Below are 21358 nucleotides of genomic sequence, written 5' to 3' on the forward strand. Positions count from 1 at the left end.
CCATCGCCAACGAGCCACTCACCAGTCTTGCACCTCCTCCATAGAACCCTAACTCAGCCCCTGTTCTCACTCTCCCTTCTACTCCAACGAGTTGCCGGTGACGTTGCCACCATCATCAGTTTCTCATCGCCGAACCTTCAGAGCAACTACCGTAGTTAGCGTCTCTCTCGTCGAAACAGAACAAGCTTACTCCTGCCTCTCAGAGTTTGGCTCAGGTGAGAATTACTCAATTCGTTCAATTTCCTATATAGTCTATTTGAGTTTGGCAATTGATTTGTTGTAAGGGCATTAAGTGGTAGCACTCTGTTCTTCTGAGTTCAATGAAAAGTTGAAAACTATGATAATAAGGATAATTTGAAATTTTTATGTGATAGTTTTCTTTTTTCATGGGTAGATATGTTAACATTTTCAATTTTTGGGATGGCAGTTTACGCGGCAAAATATAAATAAAATAAAAATTTCGGATCTCCTCATGCGTCAGCACATTTTGCTGTTACTTTGGCGCCAAAAGTAAGTTTGAACATACAGAAGCCTGGTCCTCATCGTTTCTGAGCTTGAACCCGGACGAGAATGTACGATTCGCAGGAAGTGGATTTGGATTTCGAAGAAGAAGCTGACACTGTCTTCATCAACGACATCTCATGCTCCCAGGGCCACCGTTCCTCCTTAAATCTCCGCACTCAGCTCGGCGGCTCCATCTGCCTCCTCTGCTTCTCCAACCTCGTCTCAAACCCTCTCTCCCCAACCGTCCACGTGTCCTATGCTCTCTCCCAGATCGAACGATCCCTCTCTCACCCTCCCTTCCTCCGATCGGTGCTCGCATTCCACCCTCACTTCTTCCTCTCTCCTCTCGTCGCTGCTCTCTCCTCCTTCGACGATGAGCCCATTGCTGCGCAGATTATCCGCCTCATTGTCGATATCTGCGCCTCCGATGATCCCTCCGTTCGACAAGAGTTCGTCAGTCGGGTTTCCGATAAGATTGCCTCCGGTACTCTGGCCTGGAGCTCCCGTCAATTGCACATGGTAATTTTGATTTACTTCCCGATCAAATATGTTTTGGATTCTTGGTTTCGTCTGATTATTTATTTGTTTAAATACCTTACATGAAATCAAACGTAATGCGGTGATATGTTTTTTGCGTGTAACGAATTATTGATCTAGTGATGCTTTTAAATTGTGATTGTTGTTATGTTGCATTTACTGAATTGGGGAAATTGGACTAAAATTGAAGTTGTTATGAATTTATATGCATTTCCAAGGCTTCCAAAACTATGAGATTTTGCTCTGACTGAAATTTCTGTAGCCGCAATCACTGTAATTTCTGTGATTGTGGATGCAGTCATGGTTGTTGTTATGGTGGCGGGCGACAAATTTAAACTTAACATATGGCTCTATGCAGTCTTGGAGTACAATTAACTGTCCATATGACTTCAAAGTCATGAGTTCATGCCATGAAAACAGTCACTGTTTCTTTTTTTTTTTTTTTTTTTTTTTGTGGTTTGAGTGTACAGATACACTGCCTTGGGGTTCTTCTGAATTGTGAAAATGATGATCTAATAACACATATCAGAGATGTATACAGCCTCATTACCATTCTTGTTACCGGTCTTCAATTGCCAAGGTGAACAATTGTATTGGTTCTGTTATGCATAATAGTTTTTTCAAATTTGATTTGGATGTTTGTAAGCCCTCTACTTCCTCAGTGCAGTGACGAGATCCGTGGCGAGATCCTTTTTGTCCTTTACAAACTGTATGCTCTTAAGAATACATCTGCTGAGGGAGATGACACTGATATCTTAGTTCCCTTTTGTCCGAAGCTCCTGTACCTATTGGGAGATGTTCTCATGAAGACTCAAAATGATGATGTTCGCTTGAATTGTATTGGTCCGTTATCAATCTCACAATCTTTTTGTTTGTTGCTGAAGTTTCAATTTCCAGTATCTCTGTTTTGTTTGCGACGAGGCCAGTTTTGGACATTTAGTAAGATTTGACATCAAGAATTTCTATGATAGTTGTTATTGGCAGTTACACTGGTTCAACATGCAGTTAGTTAGGTAGGTCTTGGTGTGTGTAGTTAGTTAGAAATTCATTCTCATTTCATTTAGAGATTACTAACATGTCTTTTGTCTTACTTAGCTTGTCATGTATATTTTCTCATTCACAATTCCAAGCTCTCTCTTTTCTCTCTGTTACTTGGTCCTCATGCTTTCGTCTTAAGGAGCTGATACCATTGGCACTCTCCAAAACATGTTTTTACTCTTTCTTGCATTGAAACTCATTACAAACAAGATGATACAATCTAATAGATTTTTGCAATTAGGAGGCCCTATCTCCTGGTGCTGTTACACGGTGACAATATAAAAAGACACAAAAGGTTGCCATATTATGCAGAACTTCATATATGATCATCTGTATATCATGATATCAATAAGATTGGTTTTCTGCTTGTATCTCTCTAAGACTATGCATACATAAGCTACAGACTATATATGCTAAGCAGACAATGCTGGATTAATGAATGAGTCATTAATGTTAGTCAGCAACAGAAAAGACTCACTCTGTAGTATGACATAACTTTCAGTATTGTTTTACTTTGACTAACAGTTCTCCTTCATTATTGATTAGCACTTTTGACTATGTTGGCTCAAGGACATTTGCTCAGGGAAGAAAGTGCATATGATACTTGTCACCTTTCTTACTCTGATGGAGCTGACTCTGAAGAAAACATTGAGGGAGCCAAGGAGTTGTCTCTGGTTAATCTGCTTGCAGAAGCCATCAAAGGTCCACTGCTTTCATCGAACAGTCAAGTCCAAATCAGCACTCTGGATTTACTATTTCATTATCTGTCTTCAATCGGAACTTTAGACAATCAGATTCATGTCATGGTAGAAGAAAACATTGCAGATTATGTATTTGAAGTATTAAGATTATCAGGTAAGTACACACTTAAAAATTGCTAACTAGTGTGTCCTTGCGTTACTGATAGGTTCAGGGAGTAGCAGAAACAGTAGGCTTTATTGATGAACTAGGGATTGCAAATCACAATTCCCTTATTGGAATACACGGTTGGAACTACCAACTGTGGACGGAGTTCTTCCTCTCCAGTTCTAACAGTTTTAATAGAAAATTCACAAAACTAAAATTAACTAATCAACTAGTATTTATAGGCAGCAGCTAGGACTAAGAACTATTGCCCTTATGCCTGCTAGTGAAGCTCAAAGGAAACAACCAGATAGCTAATTCACAGCAATTAGGAACTAAAACAACTAAAAACCAGCAAGTAGACTACTTGCCTTTCCTCTTGTAAACTAAACCAAACCGGTTTCTATCAGTTACAGTCTGGATTCATTGCTGATCGAATGAAATGTATAGTCAGTTACCTGGATGAGTTTGATTGGTCTAGTTTAGCTTAGCTCATCTTTTTCCTTTTAAAGTTTGTAAAATGCGATTCTTAATTTGGATCTTCATGTTACAACAAAGTGACTTATGCTGTTCCATTTTTATGAACAGATTGTAAGGATCCTGTAGTTAGGATGTGCCTTCAGGTACTTGATTTTTTATCAACTGATAAGGAAGCTTTCAAACTAAGGCTTGTTATTGGGTTTCACACTCTGATTCTAGTATTACATTATGTGGCTGAAGTTCCTTTTCACCCAGCTCAATACCAGACTGTGAAGCTCATTTATGAATGCATTTCTGAGTGCCCTGGAGCTGTATCATCTTCTCAAATGGAGGAGTTGGTTCTTGTTTTGATAAAAATGCTTAAAAAGAATTCTAATGGAGAGATGGGTATGACTCCTGATACTTTTATAATGGCTTGCTCAGTCTTTGTGGCCCTTATCAGATCTCCATCTTGTAATGGAGATTTAGATCTGCCAAAATCTGTTGAGGATGCAGTGAAACATGCCGCATTAGCTTGTATCTGCATCTCTGAAAGGGACATTAACCAAATCTTGCAATGTTTGTACCTACTTAAAGAGGCATATGCATACAGTCATGATGGGAACACCATCAACTCTAGTAAGCTGACACTTAGAAGCTGCATTCTAGATATATGTAATACACATTTGCTTCCTTGGCTCATATCTGGCATCCATGAAATGGAAGAGGAAATTGTCCTGGCTGTGCTTGAAACTTTTCATTTGATACTTTTGCATTCTAGTAATGATGCCATGGAATTTGCAGAGTCCCTGATTTCATCCAGTTGGTTCAGTTTTTCATTTGGATGTTTGGGTTTGTTTACTGGAGATAGGATGAAATATAGAGTATATTTGTTACTCAGCTCACTCATAGATTCTCTCCTGGGAAATGATTCTGGACAACTAATTAGAGATGCTGCATTGGACCTACCATCCGATCCTGTTGACTTACTCTTTCTACTTGGGCAGAGGAGAAGTAACAATTTAAACTTGCCCTCTTGCCAAACTGCTATTTTGCTGATTATGTATACTAGTACACTATATGATGAAAGGTTGTTGAACTGCCCATTTCATTTTATTCCTATTTCTGTATTTGACAATTCATCGACATCTATGTTTCCCTAACAGCAGTATTCTGACTTTCATTTACCAGAATTGCTGATGAGAAGTTGGCTTTAGCTTCCCTTGAACAATATATTCTTCTTAATGGAAGTGATTTTCAAGATCCAACCAATGATAACTTGATAGTGACGCAACTGGTAAATCTGTTCGGATTGTTAAGGGGTCTTGGCAAGATGAACCACGAAATTCATTACAGTCGAGAAGCTGAAGAGATTCTGTTTCGGCTCATAAAGAATGATGAATGGGATTTACTTTCTGCAAGGATTCACACAGTATCATTGAGGTGGTTGTTTCAACAAGAGAATATAGTCGAATCCTTGGGTCATCAGATTTTAGCATTCTGCAGAAGCTACAACTTAGAAGGAGGTGACATAATTACTGGGAACATTTATCAAACTATAGATGTACAGACGCTTGCAGAGTTGGTATCTGAAAAAGATAATTATGGAGCTAGACTTTTCGTATGCTTATTGGCACAGCTCTTTGAGGAAGAAGGTCAAGAACATGATGTGATTTCTGTTCTGAATCTTATGGCAACCTTAATTCACATCTGTCCAGCTGCTTCTGACCAGCTATCTTTGCATGGAATAGGGTCAACAATCAGGAATTGGTGCTATTCGAGCAATACCTTTTCAGAAACTACTTTCATGTCCATCTTGCTTTTAGTTTTTAACATTTTGAGTTCAGTGCATCCTGAAGCACTTTCAGCTGATCAGAGTTGGATTGCAGTAACCATGAAGGTATATAATTATGCACATTGCTTCCTATTGTTAGAAAGTTTGTTTAGAGTATTGAAGTTGTTTAGAGATTATATAAATTAATCATGACCATGTTTAGATATTCTAGTTTTGGTTTGGTTAAATTATCATTTTAGTCCTTGCAATTTACGCTAGCTTTGGATTTGGATTTTGGAACCTGGACTTTCTAGTTCCATTTACTCCTAGTCCTAGCCATTTATCAGACTTAGTATAGTCAGTGATCCTCCATGTGTAGTCTCTATCCAATGATGATAATATTATCGAGTTCTGATCATATGGGTGTCATTTTGCCAAACTTTTACATCTAAAATCCTGAAGGAAGCTAGCTAGTATCCAGACTGCAAAACATAACTCTTGTGAATTGCGATGCTCATGTTTGAATTTGGAAAAGTATGATAGTATGAATAGGTAACAGGCCAAAAACAACAATCTGGGGATCAGTTGCAAGAATATTAGAATCGAGAGTCTAAAATGTAGTAGCTAAATTGAACTGGAATATATAATAGCAAGACCGCAGTTAGAGAAGGGTTGAATGCAAATGTGCATTGATGCTACCATTTTTTTCGTGAACAAACTACTTTTAACACTATGATTTGTCCAGTGATTGTTCTAACAGCATGTTACTGATTCTGCAGATGATGGAGTATTCTATTCCAGCTGAAAATTCTGATGTTTTAAGTAATGAAAGTCTCTTTGTAATTGGTATTCTTTCCTTGATTTTGCATCTTTCCACCAGTAAAGCACTTGAAGAGGCATCAAAGACTATTCTTTTCAATACTAGCATAATATCTGTAGTCAATACTGCAGTCTGTGCTGCTGCATCAAAGGGACCCGCTTTGGTTGACCATGATGAGGGAACAAGCACTGGAGAAACATTAATCTTTGTTCTTTTGCTTCATTACTTCGCTATTAGAAGGTATAAAAGATCGTATCAGCACAATGAAATAATAAATTATGTGAGTAAACTACTAAAAACGCACATGAATAATTTGTTGTTGACAAAAATGCACTCAAATTTTGTTATCGACAAAAATGTCCTCAAATATTAAAAACGCGACAAAAATACCCAAAAGAATATTATTTTTTTTGTAAGTAGCAAATAACTTTTGTATTTGACAAATCGCTTATGTATTTGGGCCAAAATTTTCTAGGACTATTTAGATAATTATTTAAAAAATATACACAGAAAATCAGATAAAATTTTGATGTTTATACTTTTTATTTTTTAAAAATATTATTGGTTGTTGAAAAAAAAAATCACAAAAAAATATATATTTAGCAAAAAATTACCAAATTTTGAAGATAAAAATATTTCATTTTTTTAATTATGCCTACAAAAAACTACATCAAAATTCAATCTCTAAAATATTTTTTAAGAATACATATTTAATGTTGGACATTTTTATTTCATTTTTAAATTATTTGAGAACATTTTTGTCAATAACAAAATTCAAGTACATTTTTGTTAGCGACAAAATTATTCGGGTGTATTTTTGGCGGTTTACCCTAAATTACGCTTATCCTCTTAGTTCTGATTAATGTCACCATATTGACCTCAATATTACATATTTTTCATCAATTATGTTTTAAATGCTAATTTTTCCGTTCTAGTTTGCATGCCACTGTTCAAGGGGTTGTGGATTGGCAAAACTTCTTTGTTTCAACAAATCCAGCAGAACCGCTACCCTTCATTGGCATCCACTGCCATGATTTGTGCAGAATTCTGCATTTTGGTTCTCCTGTGGTCAAGATTATTGCTTCCTATAGCCTGTTAGAGTTGTTTAACAGAGTATCAAATCAAATAAACAATACACATGAAGAGTTGAAATGCTCCGTTGGATACTTAATGTCCATGAAGAGTATATTGGAAGGCCTAGTTTTTTATGCTGACGTGAGAGTGGCTACAAATTGTGCCGTTTGCCTGTCAATGCTTCTGAGATGGGAAAAGCTGGAAAATCAAACAAAACTACATGGAAAGGGCAACTGGTGCAGAATGATTATGGAAGAGATGACAGTGTCTTTGGTATCTCCTCCTTTAGCATTGCCGTCACTTGCTAAAAGTCAAAGACCTGCCATACATATAGCTACTGCTCTGCTGAAACAGAAAGAAATTCCTCGGTGGATGAGATCAGTGTTTAACAATTCATGCATATCTGGCATACTTAATAGCATTGATGCAAGTAATTTGAGCTCGGAAACTCTGGTTTTACTTCACGAACTACTCAAATCAGACTTCTTAAGTACTGAGCAAACTGCAACTATAAGTCAAATGCTCCAGGTAACTATCATCTTATGTCTATAAGTTTAAACTACATATGCTCTATATTTAGGGTTAACTTTATTACACTCGCATGAAGTTTACAATATGTGCATTTTACATAACTAGATTAGATGTCATAGCTATGCCATTGCTATTGTTTACAGGAATGCAGAAAGCACATTTACACAAACTCCGAATGTCTCCCATCCGAACCAATAAAGAAGGTCCTCACCACGCCTTATGATCTGGGAGACGTTTACAGCTATCTCATTGATTTAATGTCATCAGAGACATATATAGATATGGATTCATGGGGATTTCATGTGGGTAATAAGAGGCTCTTAGAAGAAATAGAATTGTTTTTGAGGACCCTCACTGTAGATAATAGATGCAGATAGCTTAGGTATCAAAATAGTAAGCATGTTGGAATTCCATTACAAAGTATCATAGTGATTCTATATATATGTATTTACCTCATGATCGCCATCTTGATCATCATCATTGCCCCTCACATAATCACGTTAACTAGTGTAAGTCCCAGCGCGAGCACAGCAGCCCTAGCTCGCTTATATACTTTAGGTGCAGGCCCATGTCTAGGAGGTGGTGGCGGGATTGCAAGCATTTGTGGTACATGGAGATGCATGCCAGCCTGCCTTGGATCCAACAAAAACACAGAAAACCTATTACCTTAAAAGCACTATCTTACATAAAAGAAATGATAATGGGGAAAGAAAATGCATAAACTACATGGTATCATATCACCATTTTCTGCCCGTGTAACATCCCATTTGTTGGAGAGGAAAACATGTCTTGTAAGAGTGTAAATACTTTTTTTCTTGGTATACATTTTAAATCAGGGAGAAACAACCCGAAAACGGAAAATATTACAAGCGGCAGAGCTGATTGTAATGTAATGTATGATAAATCTACAATTCCTAAACCGCTAGTTACAAGTGTTTTTTTTCAACCTCCTAATCCCAACTAGACAATAAACAATAATGTGAGACATTGAAACTTTCTTTACATACTCCATCTCTTTTGTTATCTGTTTTGTTTTCATACAATGAATGTTACTTGCCACTATACATTGATACTAAAGTAATAAGGTCATGATATGTCCATGTTTTCCTTTCTCTATACTCTGGGTGAAGGGAAGAGTACATTTCTTCGCAGCTTTTTAGAAAATGGCCTTTACCAAATGCAGTAAGAACCAGAGAATCTGTTTCCATTTCTACAACTCGGTAATGATACCGCATTCTTCTCCATGCTTCTAAAGTTCCACTACCATCAAAGCCGATTCTGTTTGCATCGAATACAATTCCAACAGTGACTATATCAGGCTTCACTCGATACATTGGGAATAGCGATAGCAAAATCCTCAACCTCTTGAAATCTCTCATCTTCACATAAGCCAACATGATGATATTGGCAGTGGTAACATTCCAATGAACCTTGGCATCTCGCATTTCTTGAACAATTATATCCATGCCTTTTCGACTCAGAAGACATGCATAAGAAAGGAGGCGAAGGCACCATACAAGGTCAGATTCACCGAATGCTGAACGTAAATCTAGTCCAAGGTCCTCTAACCTAGAAAACATGTAGTTCTTGATATAAACCTCAGCCACTTTTCGTATCAAATCATCATCTAGACGTGTTTTTGAGTTCAGCAATTTTCTATAAAACATTTCCATCTTTTCAACCATACCAAATGTGGTGTAAGCATCGAGCATTGCAATCAATGTTGAAGATTGCAAACGCATTCTTTTCGAAATCATTCTTTGATATATTTTTTCCATCCTTTGGAGTACCCCACCGCGTGAATACTCTTGTATAAGTATATTATAAGTGATATGATCAGGAGAACAACCATCCAACTCCATCTTTTTCACACACTTACCAATCTCATCATACATTTTAAACTTACCATAAGCTCGTATCAATCCATCATAAGTCTCAGTGTCTGGCTCTAAATCAAATTCTTTCATCTCATCAAGAAAACGCAAAGCTTCGCCGAATTTACCTTCTCTGGAGAAACCGTGGATAATCGGATTGTAGGTGTCCAAAGAAGGCTTGAGACCATGAATTTTCATCTCTTGCAATGTAGACATGGCACCTTCCATCATCCCTCCTTCAACTAACAGGGATATTATCTTGTTATAGTTTAACTCACTAATCCTTGATTTCTCAATGTTCTTCCACATGTCAAATACCTATTATTCACAAATACCCTGGAATCAATTACTGCAAGATGCTAAGGAACTATGAAGTATTAATCCAAAAAGAAGGAAGAAGAAAACCCTTAACACATCAAAAGGCAATTAAATAGATTCCAGATATTGACCATAGATTTAAATGTGTAAATCATTTCATTTTAGTTCATCCATAAATATGTGGAGAGTTTGCATACATAGCAAGCATATGAATGAGTTACTATGATGCACAAGTATTTTATCCATACTGAATGCACTACCAAGTACCACCTAAAAATTCATAGATGAGATAATACTCAATTTGATCCCTGAATTTACACGCGAGTCTCAATTTAGTCTCTGAAATTTCAATTGCCTCTATTTAGTCCCCAAATTTTGTGAACATAACTCATGTTAGTCCTTGAAACAATTTTCAACGTACAAACGTTAACGGAACACTGTCGTGACAGCCGAATGCCACACTAAACTTTGTAAAATGATGTCATTTTGGTTTTGGCACTCAAATAACCTAAAAACAACATCCTAAATGGTGTTTATTAAAATTTTACCTAACAAAATAAGTAATACGATGCCCTTTTTGAGCTATTTAAATGTCAAAACCAAAATTGCATCATTTTACAAGTTTTAACGTGACATGTGATAGTCTACAACAGCGCTCTATTAAGGTTTTTATACTAAAAATGGTCTCAGAGACTAATATGAGGCACGTTTATAAACTTCGGAGACTAAATAGAGGCAATTGAAACCTCAGGGACTAAATGACTCAGCGTGTAAGTTCACGGACCAAATTGAGTATTATCTCTTCATAGATTTATTACTCTGTCTTTTTCATAAATTTATCATAGTCAGTAGTCACATAAGCAACCGTATCATATTCTCACTGTTACACATAAATCATTATGACTCCAAATTACATTTTTTTTCAATTAAATATTTTAGCTTTACGCAAAGCTTCAAACTTTGTCAAAAAATAAAACTAAATACAAGAAACTGCAAGTGATAGGGGTCCCAGAAGTCCCAAACCTGAAGGATTTCCGAAAACCTTGATGCATTCTTGAGGAACTTGACAACAACCCAAAAGTATTCTTTGGGCCAATCACCGTCTTCAGTAAGAATCCTAAGAGGGTCACCATCTATGCTATCAAGTTTCCGCAGCAAGATTCCCAATTCACGGTGAACATGGTAAGCTTCCACAAGAAGGGTGGTGTGCTTTGAGTCCAAAACAGCATTGTTGGTGGATGGTGGCGGTGGCGGTGGCGACAGTGGGTGGATAGAGGAAGCAAGGCGAGCTTGGGTTGTGAGGGATTGGAATTTTGAAAAAGGTTTGAAGAAGAAAAAGATGGTTTTGTTTTTGCTGCTCTTAGTTTCGGTATGTATGGTGTTTGTGAAGCTATTGGGGTGGAAATGGAAGTGGTGGCTGTGAGAACGAGCGTGTGTCAAAGAATTCTCCATTTTTTTTCCTCTCTTCAAATTTTCTATGGTTTGTGGAATGTGAACTACGTAATAGAAATTTAAATTATTAGAATAAACTAGATTTGGTCTTCAAAAAATTCTATATCAAATATTTTAATCTCAAATAAATTTTTATTCGATTATCAAAAAACAAAAATTTATTTTTTATAAGTCTTCAAAATTTATTTTCATCAAAAATAATTTATAAAATTATTTTATAATTATATTTTTTTTATCAAATTATCTTATAATAAAATTTGTTAAAAATTTATTTATCCAACAAAGATATTAAAAATGGAAAGATCAATTTGTCCAACAAAAATAATTTGTTAAAACTTTTAATGAATTAAAATTATGACAACAAAATATTTGATGACCAATTTAAATATTTACTCAAACAATTATTAGTATATGAAATAGCAATTCCAAAAAACTGCATCCTTGGAAAAGTTCTAAGGATAGTTTCAATAATCCTTCATAACATTGTATCTAATCTAATTCCAAACTGTTCGGACCAAGTTATAAAAATTCTATTAAATGTACAACATTTGACAATTCTTTATTTCTTTGTCTTGCTTTTATCTAATTGCAAATATAATTTTATATTAAATAATAGAATAAAATCTAAATTATTGTCGCATAATTTGTAGATTTTTTTTGTGTTTCTGGGTATTTGTGGATTAATAACTTTATAAATTTTATTTTTAGTTTGCCTAAAATTAAAAATAGTAGAGATAGTATTTTTATTATGATAGACATATTTAATAAAATAACTCATTTCACTGCATATTATAAAACTGATAATGTAACAAACATTGCTCATCTATTTTTTAGCAAGATTGTGTGCTTACATGTATTTTTAAACTATTGTTTCTAATTATAATATAAAATTTTTGAGTTATTTTTAGAAAGTATTATGTAGTAATAGAACAAAATTATTATACTCTTCTACTTGTCATTCATAGACTGATGGTCAAACTGAAATGGTAAATAGAATATTTAGAATCTTATTGCATGGTGTTTTTGGTAAAAATTTGAAAATTTAAAAAAAAAAATAGTTTACCTTTTATTGAGTTTTCTTATAATAGAACAATTTATTTTTAGACAAATTTTTCTTCTTTTGAACTTATGTATAGTTTTAATCCTTTAACTATTTAGGAGTTATTATCTTTGTCTTTAAGTGATTTTGTTAGTTTAGATGCAGATAAAGTTAACAAGGTTAAGACAATACACTTGAAAATATATCATTTGATTGAAAAAAAAATTAGGTTGATAGCTCAAACGTTGAATAATGGTCAACAATAACTTATCTTTGAATTTGGCAATTGGGTTTGGGTTATATGAGGAAGAAAAAATTTCTTTCTCAAAGAAAATCCAAATTAGAGTCAAAGAGTGATAATCTATTTTAGGTGCTCGAAAAGAATCAATAATAATGCTTATAAGATTGACCTTCTAAGTGAGTATAATGTGTCAACTACTTTTAATATCTCTGACTTATATTCTCTTTTGATTTGAATGGAGATTCCAGGACGAATCTTTCTCAGGAGGGAGAGAATGTTACCAGTTACGTGGGACAAACTGATAACTATTATATATCAATTGGTCCAATTACAAGAATAACATCTAAGAGAATAAAAAAAAATTTTACAAACATGGCTAATTCATTTGTTCAAGATATGCATCAAGAATTAGTCAAGATAGTCCTTAACAATTATGGAAAACCAAAGGTTTTACTAGTTTCAAGTTGCATTAAAGACTCTCATTGATTAAGTTGAATCAAATATGCATTACCTTATTAGAATTTATTTTGCTTTTATTGTTTTAGGTCCAAATTATGATTTGATCCACTTTGTCTTAGTGAACTTATGAGTTAGGATTTTTGAAACTAAGAGGTATAAAAATTTTTAAACTTTGTAGCCACTTTTTGCAATTTTTTATGAATAAAAATTTCTTTAAATTTCTTGAAAAATTTGGATGTGAAAAGAAAAGGTAAAATAATTTCTTATTTATTGCATCAGAAAATCAAATTGAGGTCATTCCATTTCTTTGATTTTCATCTTATTATGGTTCCGCTTCGTATCATTATCATTATCATCACCTCTTTCTCTTCCTCCTCCTCCTCCTTATTCTTTGCCTTTCTTGTTTTACGAATAAATGACCATTTGTACCCATGAGAGATGAAAACACTGACATTTGTACCCATGATAGCTCGAAACTAACCTTGTACCCATGAGAGATGCTGTCCATGTGACAAAAATGTCCCGCTTTGGATCTGAGCTTGGTTCGTGCCTTTCCGAACCTACGTAGCACTCCCAAACCCTCCCCCCTCAATCTGAGCCAACCATTCACCATCATCATCTTCATCTTCTTCACCATCACCATCACCATCACCATAACCTCCATAACCTCCATCACCATCACCTCAGCACCGCCACAGCCACCTCCCTTCACCACAACCTCCGGTGACAACCCACACCGCCGCGCCCCTTTCTCTTCTTCTTCCCCTCTTCTCACCTCCGCTGAGCCCAGAAACCACAGTGCCAGCTCCTCCTCTCCACCAAAACAGTAAAATTTTCAAATACCAGCATGAATCAAAACACACCTAAATCCACTAACATGCATTTCTAACTAACCAAATTAAGCAAAATAAACTAAAAGCAATACAATGAAAGAAACAGAACTCAGGAAAAAACGCAGGGGATGGAAGACAAAGGGAAAAACGGAGGTTCTGTTGCTGATTATGGTGTTTTTCTCGCCATGTTGAATTTGTGCGAGGGTACGAGGTTGCTTGAGTATGGGAAAAGGGTTCATGAGTTCTTGAGAAGATCGAGGTTTCGAGGGGAGGTTGAATTGAACAATAGGTTGATTGGAATGTATGAAAAATGTGGTAACATGAATATTGCACGCAAGGTGTTTGATCGAATGCCAGAGAGAAACATGAGTTCTTGGCACTTGATGATCATTGGATACACTGAAAATGGAGCTGGTGATGATGCTTTGTTGGTTTTTCAGGAGATGAAGGAGGCAGGGATACGGCCTGAGAGTGAAACTTTTGCATTGGTTTTGGCTGCGTGTGCAAGGGAAGAAGCTGTAGAGGAAGGATTATTGCACTTTGAATCAATGAAGGAGTATGGAATTGTTCCCACCATGGAGCATTACATGGAGGTCATTAACATTCTGGGTAATGCCGGTCAGTTGAATGAAGCTGAGGAGTTCATTGAGAGTAAGCCATTTCAGCCTGAAGATGACATTTGGGAGGCTCTTCGAAATTTTGCTAGGATTCATGGAGATATGGATCTTGAGAATCGTGCGTAGGAGTTGTTGGCATGTCTAAATCCTTCAAAGGCCATTGCTGATAAGCTTCCAACATCTCTAAGGAAGAAACAGTCTGCAATTAACATGCTAGAGGAGAAGAATAGAATGGCCGAGAATCGGTGTGCCGTTCCATATAAAGAGGCTGATGAGAAATTGAAGGGTTTGAGTGGCCAGAGGAGGAGCTGGCGCTATGGTTTCTGGGCTCAGCAGAGGTGAGAAGAGGGGAAGAAGAAGAGAAAGGGGTGCGGCGGTGTGGGTTGTCGCCGGAGGTTGTGGTGAAGGGAGGTGGCTGTGGTGGTGCTGAGGTGATGGTGATGGAGGTTATGGAGGTTATGGTGATGGTGATGGTGAAGAAGATGAAGATGATGATGGTGAATGGTTGGCTCAGATTGAGGGGGGAGGGTTTGGGAGTGCCACGTAGGTTCGGAAAGGCACGAACCAAGCTCAGATCCAAAGTGGGGTACTTTTGTCACACAGACAGCATCTCTTATGGGTACAAGGTTAGTTTCGAGCTATCATGGGTACAAATGTCAGTGTTTTCATCTCTTATGGGTACAAATGGTCATTTATTCCTTGTTTTACCTTTTAATAATTCTTATTGCTTAATCCGCTTAATAAGAATAAAAGAAAAAAAAAGTGTTGCAATAACACGAGAAGAGAAGAAATAAAATAAAAAAATGCACCAATAATAGCAACAATAAAAAAACGATGAAGAGAAAATACACGAAAAAAAAAAACAAAATACAAAAAAAAAGTACGTAATTCATGCACACATTGTGTAAGTGATTTTTAGTGAGTTTAGACTAACTTAATTGACAAAAGCATTTAAATGTGCAGTAAAACCGTTATTAATATTATATCATCCTGGCATGGTTCTTTATCAAAAGCAATGTCACAAATTCAATCCCATAATTTTTTTGAAAAGTTTTTTAAATTGAAATACAAGAAGAGATTGCAAAAATTTAATAGTATGTGAAAGTATAATTTAGTTCGATAATAAGAATTACAAATTGGAGGAAAAAAAACAAAAAAAATTACATGAAAACACAAAAAACTACCTCATTAAAAAACACCAACACAAAGATCTTTGCAAATATGTATTATCTTTCGCAAAAGTTCAAATTCATAATTAAAATATGTATTATTTTAATCTTTTAGATATTAGTAATTTGTTAATAAGATAGAGATTATTAAAAAATAGACATGTAGAATACTATTATAGATCTGTCAATATATTAATAGGTATTCCACCAAATAATGTTAATAGAGTATCTAGATGCTAATTTGTCCTAATTAGACAACATTTTCTGAACTAAAATCGACATGAAGTATAATAAGTCAAAGTTTATCGAAGTGTAGCCATGAGACAATTTTCAATTTTAAGAGCAATTATGTACTGCAAAAGGATGAGTAAATACTCAATTTGAGATTTAAAATTTGAGGTTGAATTTAAATTGAGCCTTAAAATTTTAATTGATCTAAATTGACCTCTCAAATTTATAATTATAACTCGCGCTAATCCTTGAGTTGATCTCTATTAACACCGTGTTGATTTAGTATGTTAATTTGCCGCGATTTAAATTTTTTGCCTAAATTTCATGTGATCAAGACCTATTTAGAAGCTTGATTGTTACTCCCAAATCCTCAAATTTCACAAATTGAACTTATTATTATCATCGTTTTTGTAAAAATGTTAAAGAGCCAATTAAGTTTTTAGACGCTCTAGTAAGCCTCAATCATATAAAACCTAATCGAGGAGTCTAAATCGTAGTAAGTTAACGTACAAATTTAGCACGACAATAACAGAGATCAGCTCACGGGCTAACGTGAATTACCGTTGTAAATTTTGGAGTCCAAATTGAGTTAATTATAATTTTAAGAGTTATTTTGAGTCCGAAGCCAAATCGAGTATTCACTCGCAAAAGGATATGTAAAAAGATATGTAGAGTAAGATCGTAATAATAACTGAACACCCTAAAAATATACATCCAGCCTCTTGGGATTAAGGCTAGCAACTAAGATGAAGAGAAATGACCAAAATATGTGCCTAAAATGCAATCTAACCGAAAACATTTAACAGTGCATACAGCATGTCAAAAATCATAGTCAAATATGTGCTTAAGAACCTAAGCAATCACTGAGATGTTATCATCACCACCTAGCATAGTATAGCAAGCAATCTTCCGCCTTCACCGAGTTTCGACAGATGAACAACACAACAATTGTATCCAGTGTGATCTGCTCTTGTCTTTCTTCTTTTTTCTTGTTATGTCAGCCGGGGAGTTCCATTCTTCCGTACTCTCTCGGTTCATAATCTGCATTGCGGGAGATTCACAACCCAGAATGGAGTTAACAGTAGTCAATCCAGAACCATTATCTTCTGTGACTCTAACACGTTTCTGATTCACGGAATCTTTTTCTGATATGGGCGACTTTGACTTTTTGCTGTTATGAGCAGCCTCAACCAAGAGACTCTTGAGAGGTGTGTTCTGCTTTCTTGTTACCTTGGCTATTATTTCTTCATTCCTCTTTCTCCCTTCAGACTCATTGGCAATGTGAGTTAAAGTGGGAAACCAAGCAGCCTGTGAAGAGTTAGAATCCGGTTTCTGCTTGTTCGGATCTGTCTCGACTTCGGGTGCAGATTTTGGGCCAAGCATGAGTCCAGGTTCGACCAATGTCATGAAAGAAGGTGGTTCAAACATTTCGGATTTTTCATACTGCTGTTCCTCAGATGCCTCTGGGTACTTCAAGTTGGATTTTTCTGTCTCTGTTGACATCGACAAATCAGTTGATGCTATAGCTTCCGCTTCATTAGTAGCTTGTACATCAGATTGCACAGGGAGATCTGTTCAATAGATCAGAGAAACAAAAGTGAATTGCAGCTTCAATGGTTTACAAGTAATGAAAGGCAACATATGTTGGATTACTTCATTGACAAGTCTAGCATGTAGTAACTATATTACACGGCATGCAATATAATATTAGAAAAGAAAAGGAATGCTAATTACGGATGAAGCAACTTTAAATTCATTATTACCTCTTTGATCTTGAATAGGGACAGCAACAACTCCAGGAACTTTCGTCCCATGCTGTCCAACTTGAGTATCTTCGACAGGAGAAACACACTGATAAGAAGGCTCAATATTTAAAGAATGGTCTCTACCAGTTCTATTGGAATCTTCAATTAAATCAATGCCTTCTGTAGCCTTATGTAATAGTTCCTCGTCTTGTGTTTGATGAGGAGCAGCAGAAGTACTAGCAACTATATTACTGTATTCATTTGATCTGTCTATGCTATTGATTTCCTCTTCTTTGATTTCTTCGTGAGTACAAGATAATGGACTTCTATTTGAGCATTCAATATCTTTAGGTGTCCCTTTAGGCCCATCTATTACAACCTCTGAAAGAATTGTAGATTCAAAAATATCTGGTAATGTAGCATCTTTCACAATACCACTTTCAGCATGTTGTGCATCTACTATATCAGATTGCTCAAATTTACCCATTTCAACACCATATTCATTACATATACTTGATGAATTGATCTCCGAAAGCACATTACTAGATTGAAGAGTATTCATGCATATTCCAGTATCATTTTCAATATTAGCCCTTCTGCATTCGTCATCTACAGCTATGCTGGTTATGTTTCCCTCATGATGAGTTGTATTGTCTCTGATAATTACAGCAGTTGTTTGACTAGTTGCAGATACAAAGGATGCATCACAGGCGTTCTCATCTGATGCAGCCATTAAACTACCTTTGGGTACATCAATCTGTTGTGAATTTTTATGAGCATCATTGGATACCTGTTCTTCAGAAAAGTGAACCACATGATTCTCATTCTTCTCAGTTTTCATATCATTCATAAAGGCTCCAGTTTCATGTAATCTTCTGTTACTTTCACCATTGAAAACCTCAATGCACTCTTCAGCATGCATTTCTGCAGCCACAAGCTCACAGTTCACCTGCTTTTTCATGTTACTATTCAATGAATGCATATCTTGCGAGAGAAGATCTCCCTTTTTGCTCAGTTGGCCTTGGTTGATAAGAAAATCATTTTCCTTATTAACAGAATCCTTCAAGCCATCATGCCCTTGTTCCAATGCTTTAGACAAATGTAGACTTGCAGAATTTTGAGAGACCACTGGTTCATGACATTCATACTCAATATGAGGGTGTGCCACATCAGGTCTATCATCACATGAAGGAAATGTAAGCATTTCAACATTTACTTCTTCCCTTTCCCGTGATATCATGATGTCACCAGAAGTAGCAAGCTCTGTCATGTGTTCTGACTCTACCCGTATGCCATCTATGGAATCATTCATGCTCTGAGCAGATTCTGCTTCAAGAAAAAGATCTTTGGGCATAACAGAAGGGAAGCCAGAGCCATTATTTTCCTTCAGAATAAAAGCTCCATCAGTAACTTGAGATTTCAAGCTAACCACTTCAGTAACTGCTCCAGACACTCCCTCAAATGTTCTACCTATGGTGCTGTCGGAAGATTCCACAATCTCAAACATGTCTCTATCTGGTTTGATTTCATCCTTTTCTTTCAAAGTCGTCCCCTTCGTTCCATCAACATAGATCTTATTGTCCAGCAACACATCAGACATGGCTTCAGATCTGCAGGTATTTGAGTCACTTGCGAGAGCAAAAGAATCATCAGTTTTCAAATCTGCAACAGAAAGCAATTATTAGTCTTCAAATCTGCAACAAACTTTCTAATGGATTCACAATAGAGCTTGACATTTAACCTTGTAACTCCAGCAGGTTACAATCATCATTCCTCTCACTTTGCAAAATTTTAGGAGTTTGTGCTACAATATCATTTCTTGATTTGGAAATTGATGGACTCTCTTCTGCAGCTGTGAAATGTATGGTCAGAACAGAATAGACTGACAGAGAATAAACAAATCTCAGACTGAGAGAAATATAAAACATGAACACACAAAAACCAAAATGTCTCTCTAATATTAGTGGATTCAAAATGTCTATACAATATCATTTCTTAATTTGTGGTTTACCATTGGAACCATTGTCCTTAGAAGACACTGAAAAGTCTAGATGTTTTCTGTGGATTATTTACCGATCAGTAGCCAAGTCCAAACTATCCCATTTCGCAAATGCATCCAAAAACTGCTCATCTCTTGGATCTAATTGATTTTCCTCTCAATCCACCATTACCTTCTTATTCTCACCACTCTACAAGGCATTTGGGCCTAAAACAACCCAACCCATTAACTATCATAAATCAGTAAAACTTCCACCTATGTAGTAGTAATGCACTAGATTCAACACATAATACACATACAAAAATGGGGCAAACATTCACACTTCACAATCTAATTAATAATAATGTGAAAAAAATGCACAATAATGTCGAATAAGAAAGGGATTGATCTACCTTGTGTTTTGTGATCATTATCAGAGAAGTGTTCATCATCTGAAAGGTTCAAATGGGTTTGACCCTCTGAGACCAAAAGCTTGTAACCTTCAATGGTTCCACAGTTTTTCTTGTGAGCACGCCTATGTTTGGCACTGGGGTGTGGATTTGGAAAAGGCCATCCACATTTGTTACATACATGAACTCCATGATTCTCATTTCCTGCAAAATTAATCTCCAAAAAAAAATCAAAATTAAAATTAAAATGTTTCCCTAGAAAGAAAGTTTTGAAGTTGAATAAAAAAATCCGTAAATAAAGGCAAAGACTATTATTTCACAAGAAGAACAAGAAAGTCACCAAGCAATCAAAACCTAGAAAGAGAAATCACAACAAATGATAAGAAAATAATGTTACAAGAAAATAGCAATAAAGAAAATCAAAATACAAAAAAAAGAAACAGCACCTTGAGTTTGAGTTCTTCTTTGATCTTCGCTATCCATAGTAAGAAAATAAAAGGATCGAATCAGAAAAAAGAAACTCGGGAAAATTAAAGAGAAGCGGAAGGTGTTGGAAATGGAAGCAGCAAAAAAAGGAGAAGAACTGAAACTTGTTTAGAGCAAGGATGAAAGAAGATACACCAAAGGGAGGAGGAAAAGTGAAAGTGACTAGTAAGGGCAACGAGTGTTAAACGAAGTCGTCGCCATTGCCGAGTGGCATTGCATAATGCAGTGCAGTGCAAAACTGAAAGAAAACCCCTTGAGGCCTTCAGAGTTGTATTGACTATTGACTCTCTCATGCGTCAAACACGACTTTTCTGTTTGTTTTCCCTCTACGACTACTACTAGTCTACTACTACAACCCCATGTTTCTAAGGGCTATTCGGTCTAATGGGTTTCTGGAAGGGGTATAACTGTAACTTTAAAATGGCAGTTTTCCTCCTAAATAATCATTTTTATATTGGAAATATTTTTTTATTAAAAAAAAGGTAAATAAATTTATTGTCCTTGTAAATTTGGTAAAAATTTTAAAAATATTTTTAAATTTTATTTTATTTTAATTTTATTGTTAAAATTTTCGATTTGTATTAAATATACCTTTAAAGACTAAATTTTAAAAAAATTTAAGATTAATTTAATAATAATACATAAAAATCATGCTTGATTTATTTGTATTGAAGATTGTTCTTTTAAAATTATTATTAAATTAATCTTAAATTTTTTAAAAAATTAGTCTCAAGTACATCTAATGTAACTCGAAAATTTTTAAAATAAAATTAAAATAAAATAAAATTTAAGAATATTTTTAAAATTTTTGTTAAATTTCGGAACAAAAAAATATACTTTGACAAAAAAATCCATATTTTGGCGTTACCAAACATGGCCTACGCGTGCTTTCACGCACTCGGTCTCTCCTACGGGTGTGTATTGGC

General features: G+C 35.5%; 3 protein-coding genes and 1 pseudogene across 4 annotated transcripts; 2 read left to right on the plus strand and 2 right to left on the minus strand.

Moving 5' to 3' along the window:
* The first annotated feature begins 495 nt into the window (after window positions 1-495).
* On the plus strand, window positions 496-8473 carry LOC112740938 (protein PUTATIVE RECOMBINATION INITIATION DEFECT 1). Its single transcript, XM_025789665.3, has 9 exons — window positions 496-1023; window positions 1512-1621; window positions 1709-1884; window positions 2626-2934; window positions 3511-4471; window positions 4573-5281; window positions 5935-6215; window positions 6911-7577; window positions 7724-8473. The coding sequence occupies exons 1-9, from the start codon at window positions 571-573 to the stop codon at window positions 7955-7957; spliced, it is 3900 nt and encodes a 1299-aa protein (XP_025645450.1). The 5' UTR covers window positions 496-570; the 3' UTR covers window positions 7958-8473.
* LOC112740939 (pentatricopeptide repeat-containing protein At4g14190, chloroplastic) lies at window positions 8370-11292 on the minus strand. The gene is made up of 2 exons (XM_025789667.2): window positions 10796-11292; window positions 8370-9772 (listed from the first exon to the last, which is right to left on the minus strand). Exons 1-2 carry the CDS (start codon window positions 11222-11224, stop codon window positions 8630-8632), a joined length of 1572 nt encoding a protein of 523 aa, XP_025645452.1. The 5' UTR covers window positions 11225-11292; the 3' UTR covers window positions 8370-8629.
* A 2542-nt stretch (window positions 11293-13834) lies between these two features.
* On the plus strand, window positions 13835-14755 carry LOC112740227 (pentatricopeptide repeat-containing protein At2g15690, mitochondrial-like; annotated as a pseudogene).
* A 1711-nt stretch (window positions 14756-16466) lies between these two features.
* Window positions 16467-20805, minus strand: LOC112740940 (uncharacterized). Of its 2 annotated transcripts, none has more exons than XM_025789668.2 (5): window positions 20393-20805; window positions 19950-20150; window positions 19300-19410; window positions 17577-19220; window positions 16467-17384 (listed from the first exon to the last, which is right to left on the minus strand). In XM_025789668.2, exons 1-5 carry the CDS (start codon window positions 20427-20429, stop codon window positions 16729-16731), a joined length of 2649 nt encoding a protein of 882 aa, XP_025645453.1. In that variant the 5' UTR covers window positions 20430-20805; the 3' UTR covers window positions 16467-16728. The 2 variants fall into 2 exon arrangements, with proteins under 2 accessions (XP_025645453.1, XP_025645454.1); XM_025789669.2 differs by having other exon boundaries at window positions 19300-19404; window positions 20393-20749.
* Between the last annotated feature and the right edge of the window lie 553 nt (window positions 20806-21358).

The sequence above is a fragment of the Arachis hypogaea genome, chromosome 14 (assembly GCF_003086295.3).
Source record: "Arachis hypogaea cultivar Tifrunner chromosome 14, arahy.Tifrunner.gnm2.J5K5, whole genome shotgun sequence".
Lineage (NCBI taxonomy): Eukaryota > Viridiplantae > Streptophyta > Magnoliopsida > Fabales > Fabaceae > Arachis > Arachis hypogaea.

Bases quoted from the DNA above. Each gene is read 5' to 3' on its own strand.
- LOC112740940 (XM_025789668.2), bottom strand. From the start codon at position 20,429: ATGGATAGCGAAGATCAAAGAAGAACTCAAACTCAAG. The intron at 19,411-19,949 runs GTAGATCAATCC...TACATTTCACAG, and splicing joins TAATGATCACAAAACACAAG to CTGCAGAAGAGAGTCCATCA. The intron at 19,221-19,299 runs GTTAAATGTCAA...TTTCTGTTGCAG, and splicing joins TAACCTGCTGGAGTTACAAG to ATTTGAAAACTGATGATTCT.
- LOC112740938 (XM_025789665.3), top strand. From the start codon at position 571: ATGTACGATTCGCAGGAAGTGGATTTGGATTTCGAAGAAGAAGCTGAC. The intron at 4,472-4,572 runs GTTGTTGAACTG...TTCATTTACCAG, and splicing joins AGTACACTATATGATGAAAG to AATTGCTGATGAGAAGTTGG. The intron at 6,216-6,910 runs GTATAAAAGATC...TTTCCGTTCTAG, and splicing joins CATTACTTCGCTATTAGAAG to TTTGCATGCCACTGTTCAAG.
- LOC112740939 (XM_025789667.2), bottom strand. From the start codon at position 11,224: ATGGAGAATTCTTTGACACACGCTCGTTCTCACAGCCACCACTTCCAT. The intron at 9,773-10,795 runs GTTTGGGACTTC...TGTGAATAATAG, and splicing joins GGTTTTCGGAAATCCTTCAG to GTATTTGACATGTGGAAGAA.